Source organism: Hyperolius riggenbachi, chromosome 3 (assembly GCF_040937935.1).
Source record: "Hyperolius riggenbachi isolate aHypRig1 chromosome 3, aHypRig1.pri, whole genome shotgun sequence".
In the NCBI taxonomy this organism is placed as follows: Eukaryota; Metazoa; Chordata; class Amphibia; order Anura; family Hyperoliidae; genus Hyperolius; species Hyperolius riggenbachi.
Genome location: NC_090648.1, coordinates 139,191,439 through 139,208,366, shown reverse-complemented (window position 1 = coordinate 139,208,366; position 16,928 = coordinate 139,191,439). Strand labels below are relative to the sequence as shown.

The 16,928-nt window shown below is 43.5% G+C and overlaps 1 protein-coding gene across 2 annotated transcripts in view; it reads right to left on the bottom strand.

Moving 5' to 3' along the window:
* Nucleotides 1–723: 723 nt before the first annotated feature.
* The window catches only part of GOLM2 (golgi membrane protein 2), a 98,413-nt gene continuing 82,208 nt past the window's right edge, over nucleotides 724–16,928 (bottom strand). The window contains exons 9-10 of one of the 2 annotated variants that reach the window (XM_068274979.1): nucleotides 14,382–14,549; nucleotides 724–2,478 (exon numbers count right to left, since the gene is read on the bottom strand). In XM_068274979.1, the coding sequence (XP_068131080.1) occupies nucleotides 2,411–2,478; nucleotides 14,382–14,549 (236 nt within the window). In that variant the 3' untranslated portion in view covers nucleotides 724–2,410. The remainder of the gene's footprint in view (nucleotides 2,479–14,381; nucleotides 14,550–16,928) is intronic. The other variant, XM_068274981.1, reaches the window with a different exon arrangement.

Here is a 16,928-nt window from a genome sequence, read left to right as displayed (position 1 = left end):
TCTCTCTGGTAACTGGTAAACAACCCCCCCCCCCCCCCCCCCCATCTCCCTGCAGATTAGTGCAGTGTAAGGTTTACCTGCTCCAGTGATGCATCATGTCTCTCCTGTTCTTTCCAGTAGTTGCATGCTCTGTGCTTCCATACCTCCTCCCGATCACATGGCATACAGCAGGACCATAGGTATGCAGCATAGAGCGTGTGGCTGTCAAAAAAGATAAGAGGTGACCCCAAGCAGACTGGAGCAGGCAAATATTAAACTGTTCCACTGAGCTACTCTGCAAAAGGGTGAGTAGCAGGTCCCCCACAGTCACTATATTTACGCCACATAGTTTGTTTAATAAATGTTAAATCTTAACAAACAATTTGGCCTGCAACCTAAACTATGTTTTAGATTGACACTTTTACATAGTTACATACAGTAGTAGTAGTTAAAAAAACAATAAAAAAAAAAAAAAAAATACTACGACACTAGCCTGTACTATTCTTAATACAGCTCATGTGAAGTGAGATTTGTACCGCTGGGCAATTTTAGAAAATCAGACCTAGTTGACAATGAATATTTTTTTTATAACATCAAATTATAAGAATACCTGTGTAGCAATGTATAACCAAACTTCAGTCATAAGTCCCATTCTGCTCCAACAGATTGGCTACACTATTTTAAACTCTAAGAACAAAGTTTATGCATATATATGTTCACTGACTGCTGGAGAAAACGTCTGTGTGCAAGGTAAACTGAAATCTGTTTATTCTGGAAAACAGCATTGTGGTACTTACATATTGAACTGAATATTACATCATTATGCACAGTGGCAGTTTAAAATCGTAGCTGAATGTGACCCGAGGAAATATTGATTTTCACAAAGATGACACTACTTTGAGTCAAAGGCCTGTAGGATAACTATATAGTCAATAAGCAGCTGTGAGACAGTTTTTAATTGACTGTTGTGCCAGACCGTAGTTTTTGCTTTAATAACTGTGACCTTTGCTGCCCAGTGATGAAGCATTTGATAACATTAGAAATGATCCCTTCAAAAGGAAAAGCAAAAATAACCACATGAGAAGCCACAGATGGATGTCGACAGTCTTTGAAACTCACACTAACTGCGGCTAATGTTCAGATTTACTGACCGTTCCTCAGTTCCTTCCATAGTTGTGTGCCAAGTGAACCAACATGAAGCGTTAGAACCTCAGTTTCATCAGGAATTGGCTGCTCCTTCTGCTATAAGGCAATGCATACTTCATACTCAACTGGACATCAGGTTCATAAAATGAGCACAGGGCTCTTGTGCTGGGATAACAGACCTTCTAAAAACCAAATCACACCATCAATGACAATGTTGTCCCCTTTAATTTCGACTATCAGTTATCTAAATTAAATGCTCTTCATACAGCAGAATTCTAGTTACGGCTGCAGCAATCACATCCTCTGAGATTGAAAGAACTTGGGGAAAAAAAAAACATCTAATGCCCCATATGTCATGTTATATACATACAGTATGTACACATCTCAAAGAGGTCAACGAAAACACCATGACCAGGGCGTTACCAGATGCAACGGGAAGCCTTTGCCCACCGCTTAGGATCCACCCACATCAGTATGTTCAGTACTCATTGTAACATTGTAGACACCTGTTCTTGATGGCTTCCACCAGGCCAATTTACAACTGCAGTCCCTGCTTGGGTTGTACAGCTTGCGATTCTATTTACACAAATTACATAGAAAATACAAACATATAAATATCTGCAGAGAAACTGGTACTTGGCTGGACTGCTTACACCAGGAAGATTGGACCCTGCTTCAGGAAATGTACTAAGACACAATCCCTTCACTTCACATTGAACTGGTCACAAATCACATGATCTGCAAGGTCTACAGCAGAAAAGTCTGGATCCGCATGGCAAACGTCGTCACATACACTCAGCATTTCAGTCTTCACATATCCGTTATGCAGTCATGATTGCAAAGTGGGCGGCCCACATGGCATGTTGAGAAGAACGTAATCAGGTCTCCATTATTAATGTTCCCATCATTTTGGGGAGCTCAGTTATGAAGTTAAAAAGAGAAAAATCAACTAAGTGTGAGCCAAATCTCCAGTAAACGGTTCGTATGTACAGCCCAAGGAGACAGCACTGAAGCGTCCATCAATGAGAAAGCTCAGCTTCTACAGCCTCAGCTGGCTTGTAATAGAGTCGGTTGAGTGTCATCAGACTAACCTTTTTAAGTAAAGTTACTGGGCCTCTTAAAAAAAAAAAAACTCAAAGAGGAAAGTGGTTGGTTGACAGTTCAGAAGCTCCCTTGCACCAGTAGGATTAAGTCCTGATACTGGTCTGTAGGCCTTCTCTTTCAGTACAAGAAAGCCTCAGGGCTTGGCATATTTGATCCATTCATCTTCTGTCTGGACCACTTGTTACAGAGTCTCGCCAAAGTGGTCTTTCCGATATTCGGCCGCGTCTCCTTGACCATCATTTTCGTCATCTTTAAAAAAAGCAAATAAAGAATTGATATTGTACAAACCACATTAACAGAACCCCTCCCCCCCCCCCCCCCCCCCCAATATGGGATAAGCAGCAAAGGAGATATTAAACGCACAGCTGGTGTAATGCTATAATCATATAAATCATGAAAATAGCAACAGATTGCCAACTCATTAGCGGTTAGGGCTGGTTCTCACGGAGGAGGAGAAGAGGGATAAAAGTACATACACATATATAAATATGAGAGGCGAGCGAGACACAAACACACAGGCCCTTATTCAATTCACTTTTTTTCCTAAGTTTCCCCCAGAAGATAATTTTTAGGGCACATTCACACTAGAGATCGCTAGCGTTTAGTGGCAGTAATGTTTTCGCGATTTGCGCACATTTTTCATTGTACATTTTCGTTTTTTCGAGCGATTGCAATTTGCTTTCAACATTGCAATCACGAGCGCTCTAAAATTGCAAAAAAAAAAATGCAGCTTGCACCGCATTTGCATTTATTGATCGCGGCAGTGATACTATTCGTTACACTAGCACTTTCAAAAGCGCTAGCAATTGCCGGCGATTTGGCAATCTGTAGTAACAACTCATTCACACTTCGTGTGCTTTTGTCTGCTTTTTATTAGCACATCAGTCTTACAGATTGATACAGGTTACTGATAAGTGGACAGAAGCGCACTAGTGTGAATGCGGCTTAAACGCCCGCAAATCACCCTAGTGTAAACGGGCTCCCAACGATCTCGCCACGGTTTCCCCACCGCAGCTCACTCGCTCTGCCGTCTCTGTAATGGCAGAGTTCCTGTGAGCCGGTCAGGAGCCGATTTCATTGGATCCTGACCCTGTCTATCAACGTAAGTTGCTCGCATTGGCTTACATTGATAGGCAGGGTCAGGAGCCAATGAAAGCGGCTCCTGACCGGCTCACAGGAACTCTGCCGTCATAGAGACTGCAGAGTGGGTGACCCAGGTTCCTGACGTGTGGCGGTTACTGCGATTGCAGCGGGTATGTGCTTCGATTCATCGTTATTAGTCAGTGTTCTGCTGTTTCTGGTACCAGCGGTCTCTGGTCCTTAAGGGGGCAGAGACCGCTGGTACTTAATTGGTTGAAGTAACTTTTCAGCACTCTAGTCTGCAGTTGAAAAAGTACCAAAGAGTAGGTAGAAAAGTACCGTCAAACAAAGTGCGGCTTTTTTTTTTTTTTTTGCTTGCTAGTAGCATCAAAGCCATTTTAATGACTGCTGGCCAGAAAGAGGGACAACGGGGTGGGCTCAATTTACTCAAAGCAGAGTTTCAGTCCATAAACATTTGGACACAGGTTCACTCTACATACCGTATGTACACCCAATTAGACTGCCCATACACTATATCCTAGGTTCTCAACGTGTGGTATGCGTACCCCAGGGGGTACTTCTGATTGTTCCAGGGGGTACTTGGGCTTGATATACTTAACTAATAATAAAAAAATGTAGAGTTTTAGAAAATGATGAATCTTATTTAAACAACACCAAATTAGTATTTTATTGAAATTGAAAGCAATAGTAAATGCTTGGAAATTGTTTAGAACCAATGATCATGCACTATGAATAAATATTTATTTGTCAAGGGGTACTTGTGATAATGTTTACTATGCTAGGGGGTACTTGGTGAGTACAGGGTTTTAAAAGGGGTACATACCAATAAAATGTTGAGAAACACTGCACTATATCACAAGTGATGCAGTCATTTCAAGCCTGGCTCTCCTGGTGAACCTCTGCATCTAACACTCAGGCCTGGTGCACACCAAAAACCGCTAGCAGATCCGCAAAATGCTAGCAGATTTTGAAACGCTTTTTCTTCTTTTTCTGTAGCGTTTCAGCTAGCATTTTGCGGTTTTGTGTAGCGGTTTTGGTGTAGTAGATTTCAGATATTGTTACAGTAAAGCTGTTACTGAACAACTACTGTAACAAAAAACGCCTGGCAAACCGCTCTGAAGTGCCGTTTTTCAGAGCGGTTTGCGTTTTTCCTATACTTAGAAACGCATCCGCAATCCAAAATCTGCAGCAGCCCGGGAGTATGCATTTCTGCAAAACGCCTCCTGCTCTGGTGTGCACCAGCCCATTGAAATACATTACCCTAGCGGATCCGCACCTGCAAGCGGATCGCAAACCGCAGCAGAAACGCTCTGGTGTGCACTAGGCCTTATACCAGAATGAGTAGGCAGATCAGGTGCTCTGCCTTTAAGGGACACTTAAGTCAAAAAAAAAATGAGTTTTACTCACCTGGGGTTTCCAATAGCCCGCTGCAGCTGTCCGGTGCCCTCGCCATCTCCCTCCGATCCTCCTGGCCCCGCCGGCAGCAACTTCCTGTTTCGGTGACAGGAGCTGACAGGCTGGGAACGCGAGTGATTCTTCGCGTTCCTGGCCACAATCGCGCCATCTATGCTGCTATAGCATATATCATATACCATATAGCAGCATAGAGGGTGCTAATGTGTCTGGGAATGCGAAGAATCACTCGCGTCCCCAGCCTGTCAGCTCCTGTCACCGAAACAGGAAGTGGCTACTGGCGGGGCCAAGAAGATCGGAGGAAGAAAGTGAGGGCACCGGACAGCTGCAGGGGGCTATTGGAAGCCCTAGGTGAGTAAAACTAATTTTTTTTTTTGTTTGACTTAAGTGTCCCTTTAAGTTTGATTACAGAGGCCGAATTGCTTGTTTCAGATGTACAAGTCAGACACTACTGAAGCTGGAAAGATCAGCAGGACAGCCAGGCACAAAGCATTTTCTTAAAGAGGATCTGTAGTGAAAAAAATGTAAAGAATACAATTGCTTATTTTTTTTTACAATGTTTATAAATTATTTAGTCAGTGCTTGCCCATTGTAAAAATCTTTCCTCTTCCCGATTTACATTCTGAAATACATCACAGGTGATGACCTCTTTAGTACTGCCAGGTGATATCTGAGCATAGTACTCTCAGTAAAGAAACATTCCACAGAGGGAGATACTGCTTACTTGGCAGATGGAAACAGCTGTTATTTCCCAATATGTGATGGGTTCGCATATGTGAAACTGTCAGGGCCATGGCCCTAATGTTACACCGTGGGAGGAGTTCCACTACAATATCTGCCATACATGTCCCTGACTATTACAGAAAAGGTATACATTTCTTGTGGGAAAGGGAGTATCGACTACTGATTGGGATGAAGTTGAATCCTGGGTTAAAGTTCCTCTACCTCACCCCACAGGCTATTTTACCCTCCAGCCAAGAGCAGTTTTGATGCTCCTCCCATTCAACCAACCATCACTGCTTATAACACCTAAATGATCTGTATCTTTTTTTTTATGCCACAAATTAGGCTTTTATGGGCAATACTTGTTTTTAATTTATTTTCTATGCATTTTAAAAGGGGAAAAACAAGGAAAAGATACACCATTCCTCCAATTCCATCCCCTATAATTTAAAATAAACAATGCTACTGTAGATAAAAACCAACCATTTAAGTTGCCCATTTGTCTCGGCTATCACAACATTTGCATTGTGTTTTTGTACCCAGTTTTTGTGGTATCTATGAGGGAGGAACAGGGGGGAGAAGGGAGTGCTAAATCAACCGAAACTGCTCTCACCAAAGTGGTCAATGACCTTGCCTTAGCTAAAGCTGAAGGTAAATACTCCATTCTCCTCCTCCTTGACCTTTCAGCAGCTTTTGACACAGTAGATCATGCCCTACTCCTCCAGTCCCTCCAGTCCTGGGGCATTCACGATCTCGCCCTGTCCTGGCTTCATCCTACCTCTCCAACCGCTCCTTCACAACCTCCTTCAATGAGTCCTCGTCCACACCCAACCACCTCTCGGTGGGAGTCCCCCAAGGTCCTTGGCCCCCTACTGTTCTCCCTATACACATCCTCCATTGGCAAGGTTATCTCCTCCATGGGTTTTGACTATCATCTGTATGCAGATGACACCCAGCTCTACCTCCACACCCCTAACATATCTACCACTACCATGGACAAGGTCTCCTCCTGCCTATCAGCCATCTCCTCCTGGATGTCCGCTAGGTTCCTGAAACTAAATCTAGACAAAACGGAATTTATGATCTTCCCACCCCGGACATCCATAAACCTCCCAGATGTGCATGCCACTGTTAACCACACTACCATTCACCCTACCTCTCAAGCCCGCTGTCAGGGTGTCACCCGGGACTCTGCACTCTCCTTCACTCCCCACATTCAAAACCTCACAAAGTCCTGCAACTTCCACCTTCGTAACATCTGTAAAATTCGCCCTCTGCCACCACCAAACTCCTCATCCATGCCCTCATAATTTCCCGCCTTGACTACTGCAATGCCCTGCTGTCTGGTCTCCCTATGACCTGAACAGCCCCACTGCAGTCCATCATGAATGTGGCAGCCTGAATTATCCACTGCTCCCATCGCTCCACCACGGCGGATCCCCTCCTTAAATCCCTCCACTGGCTTCCTATCCAGTCCAGAATCAGATTCAAGATACTGTGTCTGACCTTCAAATCTGTCCACAAAACCTGTCCAACCTACATTTCCGATCTAGGTACACACCTAGCAGCTCACTCCGCTCTTCCAATGAACTTCGCCTAACCGCCCCCCCCGCATCACCCAGTCCCATGCACGCCTCCAGGACTTCTCAAGAGCTGCTCCAACACTATGGAACTCCCTACCTCCACCAATTAGGGCAGCCCCCTCCTTCAACATCTTCAAGAAAGCCCTCAAAACTCACCTTTTCACGCTGGCCTACTACCCCTCACAAGTGCTCTAAGCCCACATCTGAACTCTGGTCCCCTACCTTCCGTGTCCTTACCTCTCCTTCTAGATTGTAAGCCTTTGGGCAGGGTCCTCCTTTTGTGTCCTACCTGATCATGCACCTCCATTACTGTGAACCCATGCTATGCATCTGAGTGAACCCAACTTGCCTAATCTCCATGCTCCCCTCCAGTGACTGACTAAGCATTACCTTGTACTCATACTGTGCTGCATGATGTGGTCTTTCTTGTATTCATGTATTGTCCTTTTGCTGTATGTCACCCCTAAATATTGTCTGTAACCTAAACTAATGTCCAGCGCTGCATAATATGTTGGCACTTCACCAGGGCTGCCCCTACTCTCTGGAACTCTCTCCCACCAGCCGTCAGACTCGCCCCCCCATCTTTAATACCTTCAAACAAACTCTCAAGAATCACCGCTTCACGCTAGCATACCCCCCTACACCAGCACCATAATATGTTCTGTTAGACCCCCTCTCAAAAGACGCACCTGTTGTCTCCACCCCACCCTTTAGATTGTAAGCCTCCGGCAGGGCGCTCCTCTCTAACGTATCCAGCTTGATTATGCAATCTTACTCACAACCACCCCTCTTGTAGACTCGAACAGTCTCTATTTTGACCTATGACACTGTATTATCAAATCATTTGCATGATCTTGTTTTGTTGTGAGTTTCCGTATGTTCTACCTGTATGTTAACCCATTTATCTATTGTGCAGCGCTGCGTAATATGTTGGCGCTTCATAAATACAATAAATAATAATAATACAATAAATAAAATAAATAAATAGGAGGATGCATGCTGTAATTGTAATGAATTATTGTCATTTTTATTTTTGACCACTAGATGGTGCTGCACACAACTAATTTTGACCAAAGCCTCTGGTCCCATTCAAGACAATCAGGGCATTCCTGTAGGGTTTCCAGAGCTGCCATTGGGTAGCTCTCTCCCTGGCCGCACCCCCGCCACCCTGCACAATGTGAATGAGAGAATGAATCCCTCATTCCAGCGTTGTGACCCAGAGGTCACGAAAGTGAAAGTGGGCCATTGTTGCCCACAGGACAGGGGCTTTTAGGACCATTGTAGTCCCTTACACACTCCAATGAGTTCTGGGTCACCATGAGCTTGCTGGTTAGTCTGTACCTCTCGGTTTACAAGCCCTACTCCATAGAGCCAAATTAATCCATGCCATGCACTGATGAGGATCAAACAATCCGAAACAGTCTGTATGCATGTTGGATTATTATGGCTCTGTACAATTTAACAAGCTGACACATCATTGCATTCCAGCGGTTCTGGAGGTGTGTTTAGCTTCTAAGGGTACAATGGTTAATTTGCATATATTCAGCAGTGTTGCTCTGGGAGACATCTCGAGCTCACTCCAACCTGAATTATCGCAAATTCTTTCTGTTTTAGGAAAGCAAATTTTTGTTTTTCTTGCCCACAGGAGCGGGGGTTTTGCAGGCTACCTGATCCGCTCAGCCCCCCCCCCGGATCAGGTAGCCTAGTTTTTTTTTCAAATTTCATGAGCCCACCCTGGGCTCTCTTTAAAGACAAGAGGCTTTTTTGTTTTTTTGGATTGGCTTACAGTGATCAGGAGCCAATGAAAATGACTCCTGACCGAATAAAAGAACTCTGCTGTCTTTAGACAGCGGAGAACTGTGTCGACAGGGATGCGCTATTGCATCCCGTGCTCGGGAGCTGCCGGCGTTAAAACTACACCGTATCTGGTTTAGGCAGCCACAAGTGCAGCATAGTTTTAACTATCTGTGGTCCTGAGTCGGTTAATCCTGTGTTTACAGGATTAAGTGCGCTTTGTTTTTTTTTAAACTCTACTTTTAACTTTCGTTTCATTGAATGAACATGGCTCCTGATTCTAACCATGTTTATTAATTCACAGGCACTTTGATTGGTTCCACAATCCCTGCCGAGTATGTCCCGCCGTAAACGAGCAGGGGGAGTGCGCATGCACCTGTTTGTGGGACAGAGGAACAAAATGTACATGTATACATGTCCAGTTTGTGTTAAGGAGTTAAAGGACACGTGAGAAGAATACAGAGGCTACCATATTTATTTCCTTTCAAACAATACCAGTCGCCTGACAGCCCTGCTGATCTATTTGGCTGCAGTAGTGTTTGAATCACACCGGAAACAAGCATGCAGCTAATCTTGTCAGATATGACATTATTGTCAGAACACCTGATTTGCTGCATACTTGTTCAGGGTCCATGGCTAAAAGTATTAGAGGCAGAGGATCAGCAGGACAGCCAGGCAGCTAGTATTGCTTAGAAATAAATATGGCAGCCTCCATATCCCTCTCACTTTAGTTGTCCTTAAAAGCTTGTTCACACTGGGCGATTTTTCAGTGCTTTGCTGATTGCCAGCGACCAGCAAAGCGCTGCTACTAATGTATCCCTATGGAAACATTCACACAGCAGCGTGTGCGTTTTCGTTCAATCACAAATGCGCTGCATGCAGCGTTTCGGGGGAGATTGTGCTGTGATTTGCGTTCTATTGAACAGGAATCACAACACAAGCGCAAATCACACTGAATTGCGAGATTTCGCCCGCAAATCGGAGCCGAACGCGATCGTGAGCAAACGGCGCTCCAAGCGTCGAGTGTGAACCGGCCCTTAAAAGGAAATGTGGCAGCCTCCATATCCCTGCACCAAGGAGTGTGTGTGTGTGTGTGTGTGTGTGTGTGTGTGTGTGTGTGTGTGTGTGTGTGTGTGTGTGTGTGTGTGTATAGTGGGGGCGTGGATGATCCCTTGATGATGTGCTCACTTGCTCACTAGGAGCCGGTGGGGTCTCTACCTCCTTGCAAACGTGCAGGTTGGAGGCAGCGCCAGCATACATGCTCTAGCTCTGCCCTGCAATGCACATGTGCCAGGGTAATAAGTAATGGCATAGAGTGGTGAAGGAGAGGATGTTGGACTTCGTGTGGCACTTCAATCCGAGTAGCATGACGTGTTGGACTAAGTCTGATGGTGGTGTAGGCATGGTGGTAATAAACGTCATGTTGGATAATATCCAACAACGGCACCTGCAGCAGCAGCCATATTCCTTACATATCAAATTGGTAATAATACAGTTTTGATTGAAATCCTACAGAGGGATTGTGGATCTTGTGCACCACCCTGTTCCATTACTAGAGGGCCAGAAGCAGTATAATCACATCAGTGAGGTCATGTTTAAGTATCCTCCAATTTCTAGACAGATAGAAGATGCCTCCTTTACTTTAACTTTCAGAATCACCCGTGTATAAACCGCACGCTATGCAGAGGTGGCTATTAGGGAACTGAGATCACTGATTAATATTAGTTTTACAAAAGTCTTTGTTAGGGCTCAGACACACTATAAGTGCTTCTCTGAGTGTTTTTTAGTCATCATTCAGCGCTTTCTGAGACCTTTTTAAAAAAACGCTCTCATTGACTTGCATTAAACTCACTGTAAAATCATTGATTGCGATTTTACCACAATTTCACCGCAATCTTAATGTTAGTCAGCTCAAAAAAGCGCTTACAGTGTGTCTGAGCCCTTTATAGGGAAACCTTGGTTTACTATGTTTATGGAATTACAGTTAGCATGAACACAAGGAAAATGTATCACCACACTATAGATGACTCTTGAAATGGATCATATAGTTTTAATAGAGAGGGGAAGATATGAAAGTCCCTGCCAAGTTTACATTGTCAATTATTCATCTGTCATGACTGGTATCAGTTCCCTTCACTTTCTGTTCCAGTGACAGATGTCATTAACTTACTCAGAAGACAATAAAAAAAAATCCTTTATTTTGGTTGAAGAGGGAAGTATCAGTGTCAGGTCTTCTCTGTATATTCCCTTTGAGAATTGTACTCTGATCCTGTGATGTGGTTTGCTTAATGAAGTATGTGATTACTGGACTGCATTAACAAACACTTGATTACCGTATTTTTCGGCATATAAGATACACTTTTTCTCACCCATATAATAGGACAAAATCTGTGTCTTACATACAAAATACAGAACCCCCAACTTATGAACGCCCACCGATATGAACATCCGCAATGTCAGGTATTGTGTCCTCCGCTCCCCCTTGTGTAAATCGAGTCATCAGCAGAAGCCAGCACTAGGGGAACCGTAAGGGAGAGGAGAGGTCTCTGATCACTGCTGGAGCGGATGGATTAGGTGAGCACAAAGAGCTGTGCTGCTGATTTACATTATTCAGGGGCAGAGGACGGCACAAGGGGGGAGCGGAGGACACACAGTGTTCTCCCCAGACATTTTTTCCAGCCGGGTGGCATGAAAAAAGTAACCAGGTGGGGCGCAACCAGGGGAATGCAGGGCCGGTGCATCTCTGCTTACAGCATAGGAGGAGGAAAAAACCAGCTGCGGTCAGCCGGGTGCTTACCAAAAGTAGCCGGGTGGAGCACACGGCTAAAAGAGCCTGGGGAGAACACTGACACAGGGGAATAGAATGGGGGCACACGGGAGACAGAAGGGGACACACGAGGTACAAGGGGGACACAATAATTGGGGGAGAACATCTACAAGATGCTCCTGGACCATGGACGCACCAGGTTTAGTAAATTTATTTCCCTTTTTTTGCCCTCTAAACCTAGGTGCGTCTCATAGTGTGGAGCATCTTATATGCCAAAAAATACGGTAAGTACCAGAAATCTAGTAAAGCTAAATCTAGATTACTATAAACGCATATACTGTAGTTCCTTTATTTTCAAACACTTGCAGTGTAGCATAAACAGCAAACACATAAACAGGCATTATTCGTTTCTGTAAAATATAAAAAGGAAAATCCGCTCTGCACCAATTTGTAGATAGTTATCCCCTTAGCAACTTAGTTGTCTTTTAATACCCACTTTCGGGTGGCCACTAATGGTCCAATTTCTAGCTAAAAATCGTTCAAGCGATCAGAAATTCTGATCGGAAGAAAAATCGTTCACTACACCGTCAACGAAGCAATCTTTGCTTACTATCTATCACAACCAATCAAAATCCAAATTTTGGTTTGACAAAAATCCCGTCGGACGATTTTTTTTTAAAATCGTTCATAATCGATTGTGCCCATCGACAGATTATTTTCAACCAATCCGATCAGAATTTCTGATCACACTAACGATTTTTCGCTAGAAATTGGACCGTTAGTGGCCACCTTTAGTTGCATGGGCGTACATGGGAGAAGCGATTGCTTTAGAATCTCTGGCCACGCCTCCCTTATGACACCCTATCACAGCTGTCAGATATGTAGTAGGGGGGCATGGCTGCAGACTGACTGGGGAGCGAGAATAAGAAGCAAAAATGAGCAGAGAGAGGTTACTGAAGAGGAGTTGAGGATCTGTGCAGTGGCCATTTTCTGTTTTATTTTGTAAAAACTGCATTTTTCCTCTCAAACATTTTTTTGATGAAAAATAAATGTTCTGTAAAAAAAACTTAAAGCGGTATCGTTACCATAAAAATCAAATTTCAACAGCAACTGGTCTGAGTGTATTAACTGATAAAGATGCTAAACCTGCATTCAAAATTTTGAAAACTTTTTCTGCTGTTATGATATGGAGTTATCACATACTTAAGGAGCACTGGCCCTTTAGTAGTCGTGCCAAAAAATTGCATGCTGGGGGTTCTTTTTATCTATAATCTATTCCTCCTCTTCCCTTTATTTCCCTGCTAGCTGCTTATCTGAAACCTAATCCCCTAATCACTTGTGTTTACAAGCAAGGCTGGGGTGACTCAGCGATTGGAGGAGACAAGAAAAAAGTAAAGGGCAGAAATGAAATCAGGATTTAGCCTTAACTGTGGGCAAAAGACATGGCCCCCACTAGGAACAGAATTCTCATCATTTACTATATAACATTCACTGAAATCAAAACATGGACAGTATAATACATGTGTTATGTAAGTAGATCAAGTATTTATCTACTTATATATGTGTTTTTTCCCCTGGCATAGTATGGCTGATCCTACTGCTTTAAAATACTGCCTGAACTTGGACTGTATAAGGTACACATATAGAGTTTATTCAATAGCACTTAGCAAATAAATGATGTTCACTAACCTTACAACAACTAGTCAGAAATGATCAGTTTAGTACAGCAAGACTTATAGAAAGGTTATCAGAGAGGCTCACAGGAATGACTGTACCTCATGTGTAATGGTGGCCATACATGGTACAATTTTTTCATACAATCTTACCATTTCTATGTAACATAAGGGAACTGCCTAAATTATCATTTTAGTATATTCACGTAATTTACCCTTATACTACATAGAAATGGTAAGATTGTATGAAAAAATGTACCATGTATGGCCAGCTTTAGGTAGAGAGCAGGTGAGACCACTGGTACTGCAGTAAATATAATAGGTGGGGAGAGGGAGGTATAAATGCAGGTGTCCGGTATTCAGGCAACATCAAAAAGCGTGCTCAGGCTGTGAGATGATCTAAGGTTGAAGGAGGAAGAGAAGTGCCGGCACTGCTGTCAGTTGCTTTTATTTTGTACATCAGTTATAACAATATGCTGCGACAATTGCATACATCAGTATAAATATCAGGCACATACCGGAGGTAATTGCAGATAGGTGCGGTGGGTGCAGGGGAAGGAAAGCCTTACAGCCGTTTCGCGCTGGTGCGCTTCTATGTATTTTACCATATAGATCAGTGGGAACATTAGAGAAAATGCCTACCCTGCTCTGTTTCATGCTTCACTGGTCAGCATGCTTGTTATCAACCCTGATAAAATCCCCGACTGAGCATTCAGTCTGGCTTTGCTCAGGAATCATTATAGCGGAGTCCTTATAGCAGAGCCAGAAGGGGCAGGCTTGGGCTTGAAAAGACATCAGAGAAGACAGACTGAATGCTCAGTCGGGGATTTTATCAGGGCTGATAACAAGCATGCTAAGCCGTGAAGAATGAAACAGAGAGCAGGGTGGGTGTTTTCTTCAATGTCCCCACTGACATATACGGTAAAATACAGTAGGAAGCTTTATCTCTGGTTCACTTTAAGTACCATGTTTTAAAATGAAGCTAGAAAGCACATAAAGCAGGAGAGATACCGACATCTGGAACATGGTGATGTGATCACTTAACAGCTGGTTAGACTGTAGCTTGGATAATGCAATTCATAGAAAGCCCACACTCACCTTGTACATCTTCTTCTCCCCCATCACCATCCTCTTCCTCATTGTACGCCAATTCTGCCTGCTTGTCTGCCTCGTACTCACCCACGTTCCCATCATCCCCGTTATAATCTGCCACTTTTGAACCATGTTGAGGATCTACAGGGGACTCATTTTCATCAAAAAACCGACCTGGGAAGTCGGGAGTGAAAGGGGCAAAGAGATAGGAGAGCGGGAAAGGAGGAAGGAAAATGTAAGAAAATTTAGGGACATTAGGACAGACAGGACAGGATTTCAAGACCAAAGACTGAGTCATCTAGAAACAGGTGCGCTAGTAAAATAATGCAGATACCAAATATTTAAAAAATACAAATAACAGCTTAAATATATATTAAAAAAAAAATTTAAAAGTTCACTAAACCCAATGAATGGTTACATATTTTCTTGAATATGCAGGATGCCAAATGAGAGGACAAATTGAATTCTATGCCAATAAAATCTTTATCGGGCATGTGCAAAAAAAGCACCTTGCCTGCATTATAAGCCTGTGGATCATTTATTTACTGTTTGCGGAAAACTAGCATGATAGAAATGGTGTGGGATAAACTGAATGGTTGGCAGGTGAGAGGGGCACAAACCACAGATGGCACATGCGTGACACGGTACTCATGAAGGTGGTCATGCTTTAATTACGGTAAGCAGTGGGCTAAAAAGATGCATTTCAAAAATAAATACATGCAGGCATAGGGGATTTGCTTGATGGGAAAAGAAATGGCAGGCGAGAGACAATTACGTTTCCAAATATTGGGTACATGCAGCAGGAAAATCACAGGAGAATGGTGCTGAAGCAGAGAGAGAGTTTGTGAAGATGTCAGGAAAGGAGGTAATAAGGTGCATGCAGGAAAACCATACCAGCAAGTGCTCAATGATGAATTAGCCAGCTGTGAGTCATTATCAATAGTGTATAGCCGGGTGAAATCTCGGGAATGGGAACCTCTTAATACACACTGGTCATAATGAAATGTGACTTGTACAATAGAATTGCATAATAAACTCTGATGTAGTAACCTCTAAATATAATAAACTCAGTCATCAGATCCCAGCAAATGTCTGTTCAGTAAGCCAGCACCTATTCAGTAGGAGACCTTAGGCAAGTCTTCCTAACACTGCTACTGCCTATAGAGCGTGTCCTAGTGGCTGCAGCTCTGGCGCTTGGAGTCCGCCAGGAGAAAAGCGTGATATAAATGTTATTTGTCTTGCCTTTGTCTATACAGTAGTATTCATTTATAGTAAACTCCAAGGGACAAGGTACTCCAAGGTACTATATATTAAATTTGGACATACATTGTATATTTATACAGATAGTTGCTAGGACCTTAGGAATTGAGTTTACTATATCCAGAGGTTTACTATATCACAGTTTACTATAACCAGATTCTACTGTAAACAATAAAATCATAATTATCAATAATTACTCTTTGCGTGCACCCACACATTCACACTTGGTGTTCCCCTTTAAATAACCTTGCTGTTTATAGTGGTGTTGGCTTAAAAAGGAATTTCATCCACAACTGGCTGGTCAAACAGGGCAAATCCACTCCTGGTGAAATGATCTAGGTAGTGTGGTAATTTAGACAATGAGAAAAACAGAAAGATTGGAAGCAATGGGCTGCACCACCTAATGTATAATAAACAATATCTTTATGAAACAACTAGATCAATACAATGATAAAATCATTATAAACAATGTGCCAGGCAACACAGACAAACCCTGCCATACATCTCTGTGTCTGGGGAAACAATAAGAATAAGGTGCCTCACACCTCACAAGTAACCCTGTAAGCTGTATGATGCAACCCACCAGGGTTCTGTTTAAGAGCCCAGTGTGGGGGGCGGACACCCTGATCTGGGCATGGAATGCCGTTAGAGCAAAACATCAAAAAAGGGCTAGTGCATATCTGACAATCTAAAATTAGTGCAAATAAAGTACATAAATAGTGAAAGATATGATGCATTTACATGCTCATAGTGGCTGAGGAATCAACAGGATGATAGGGCAATGTATAAGGAAAACTGGGCAATGCTCAGTGGTAATATACATACTGTGACCAGAACAGAGTTCGTCAGTGAAGGATTGGATACAGCAATTAGGGAGGGTAGAGGGAGGCATGTGAACGCTCCACATGTGGTGTGGTCTATGAGACCACTTTCTAAGGTGTGTGGATAGTGTGGTAATCTATCAACTAAAACTAGCTTTTCCCTCTTGTTCCTTGCTACTGTGCAGGTACAGCTGCACTTGTGCCAGAAGAGGGGCGTGGCCCCGATCAGCTGGAGGGTCCCGGGCAGCAGCAGAAGACAGCATGGGAAGCCTTATTAGGATCCAGAAGCTTTCCTCTCCTTAGGCAAGTACCGTATATACTCCCATATAACCCGAGGTAGCCACTTTTCCATCAGAAACCAGGAGAAGGTGATTGACTTGCGTATAAGCCCCCCTCCCCCACAATATAGCCCCCTCCACAGTAGCCAGATGTTCCCCCAGTACAAGTCAGCCCCCCTCCCCATAGCCAGATG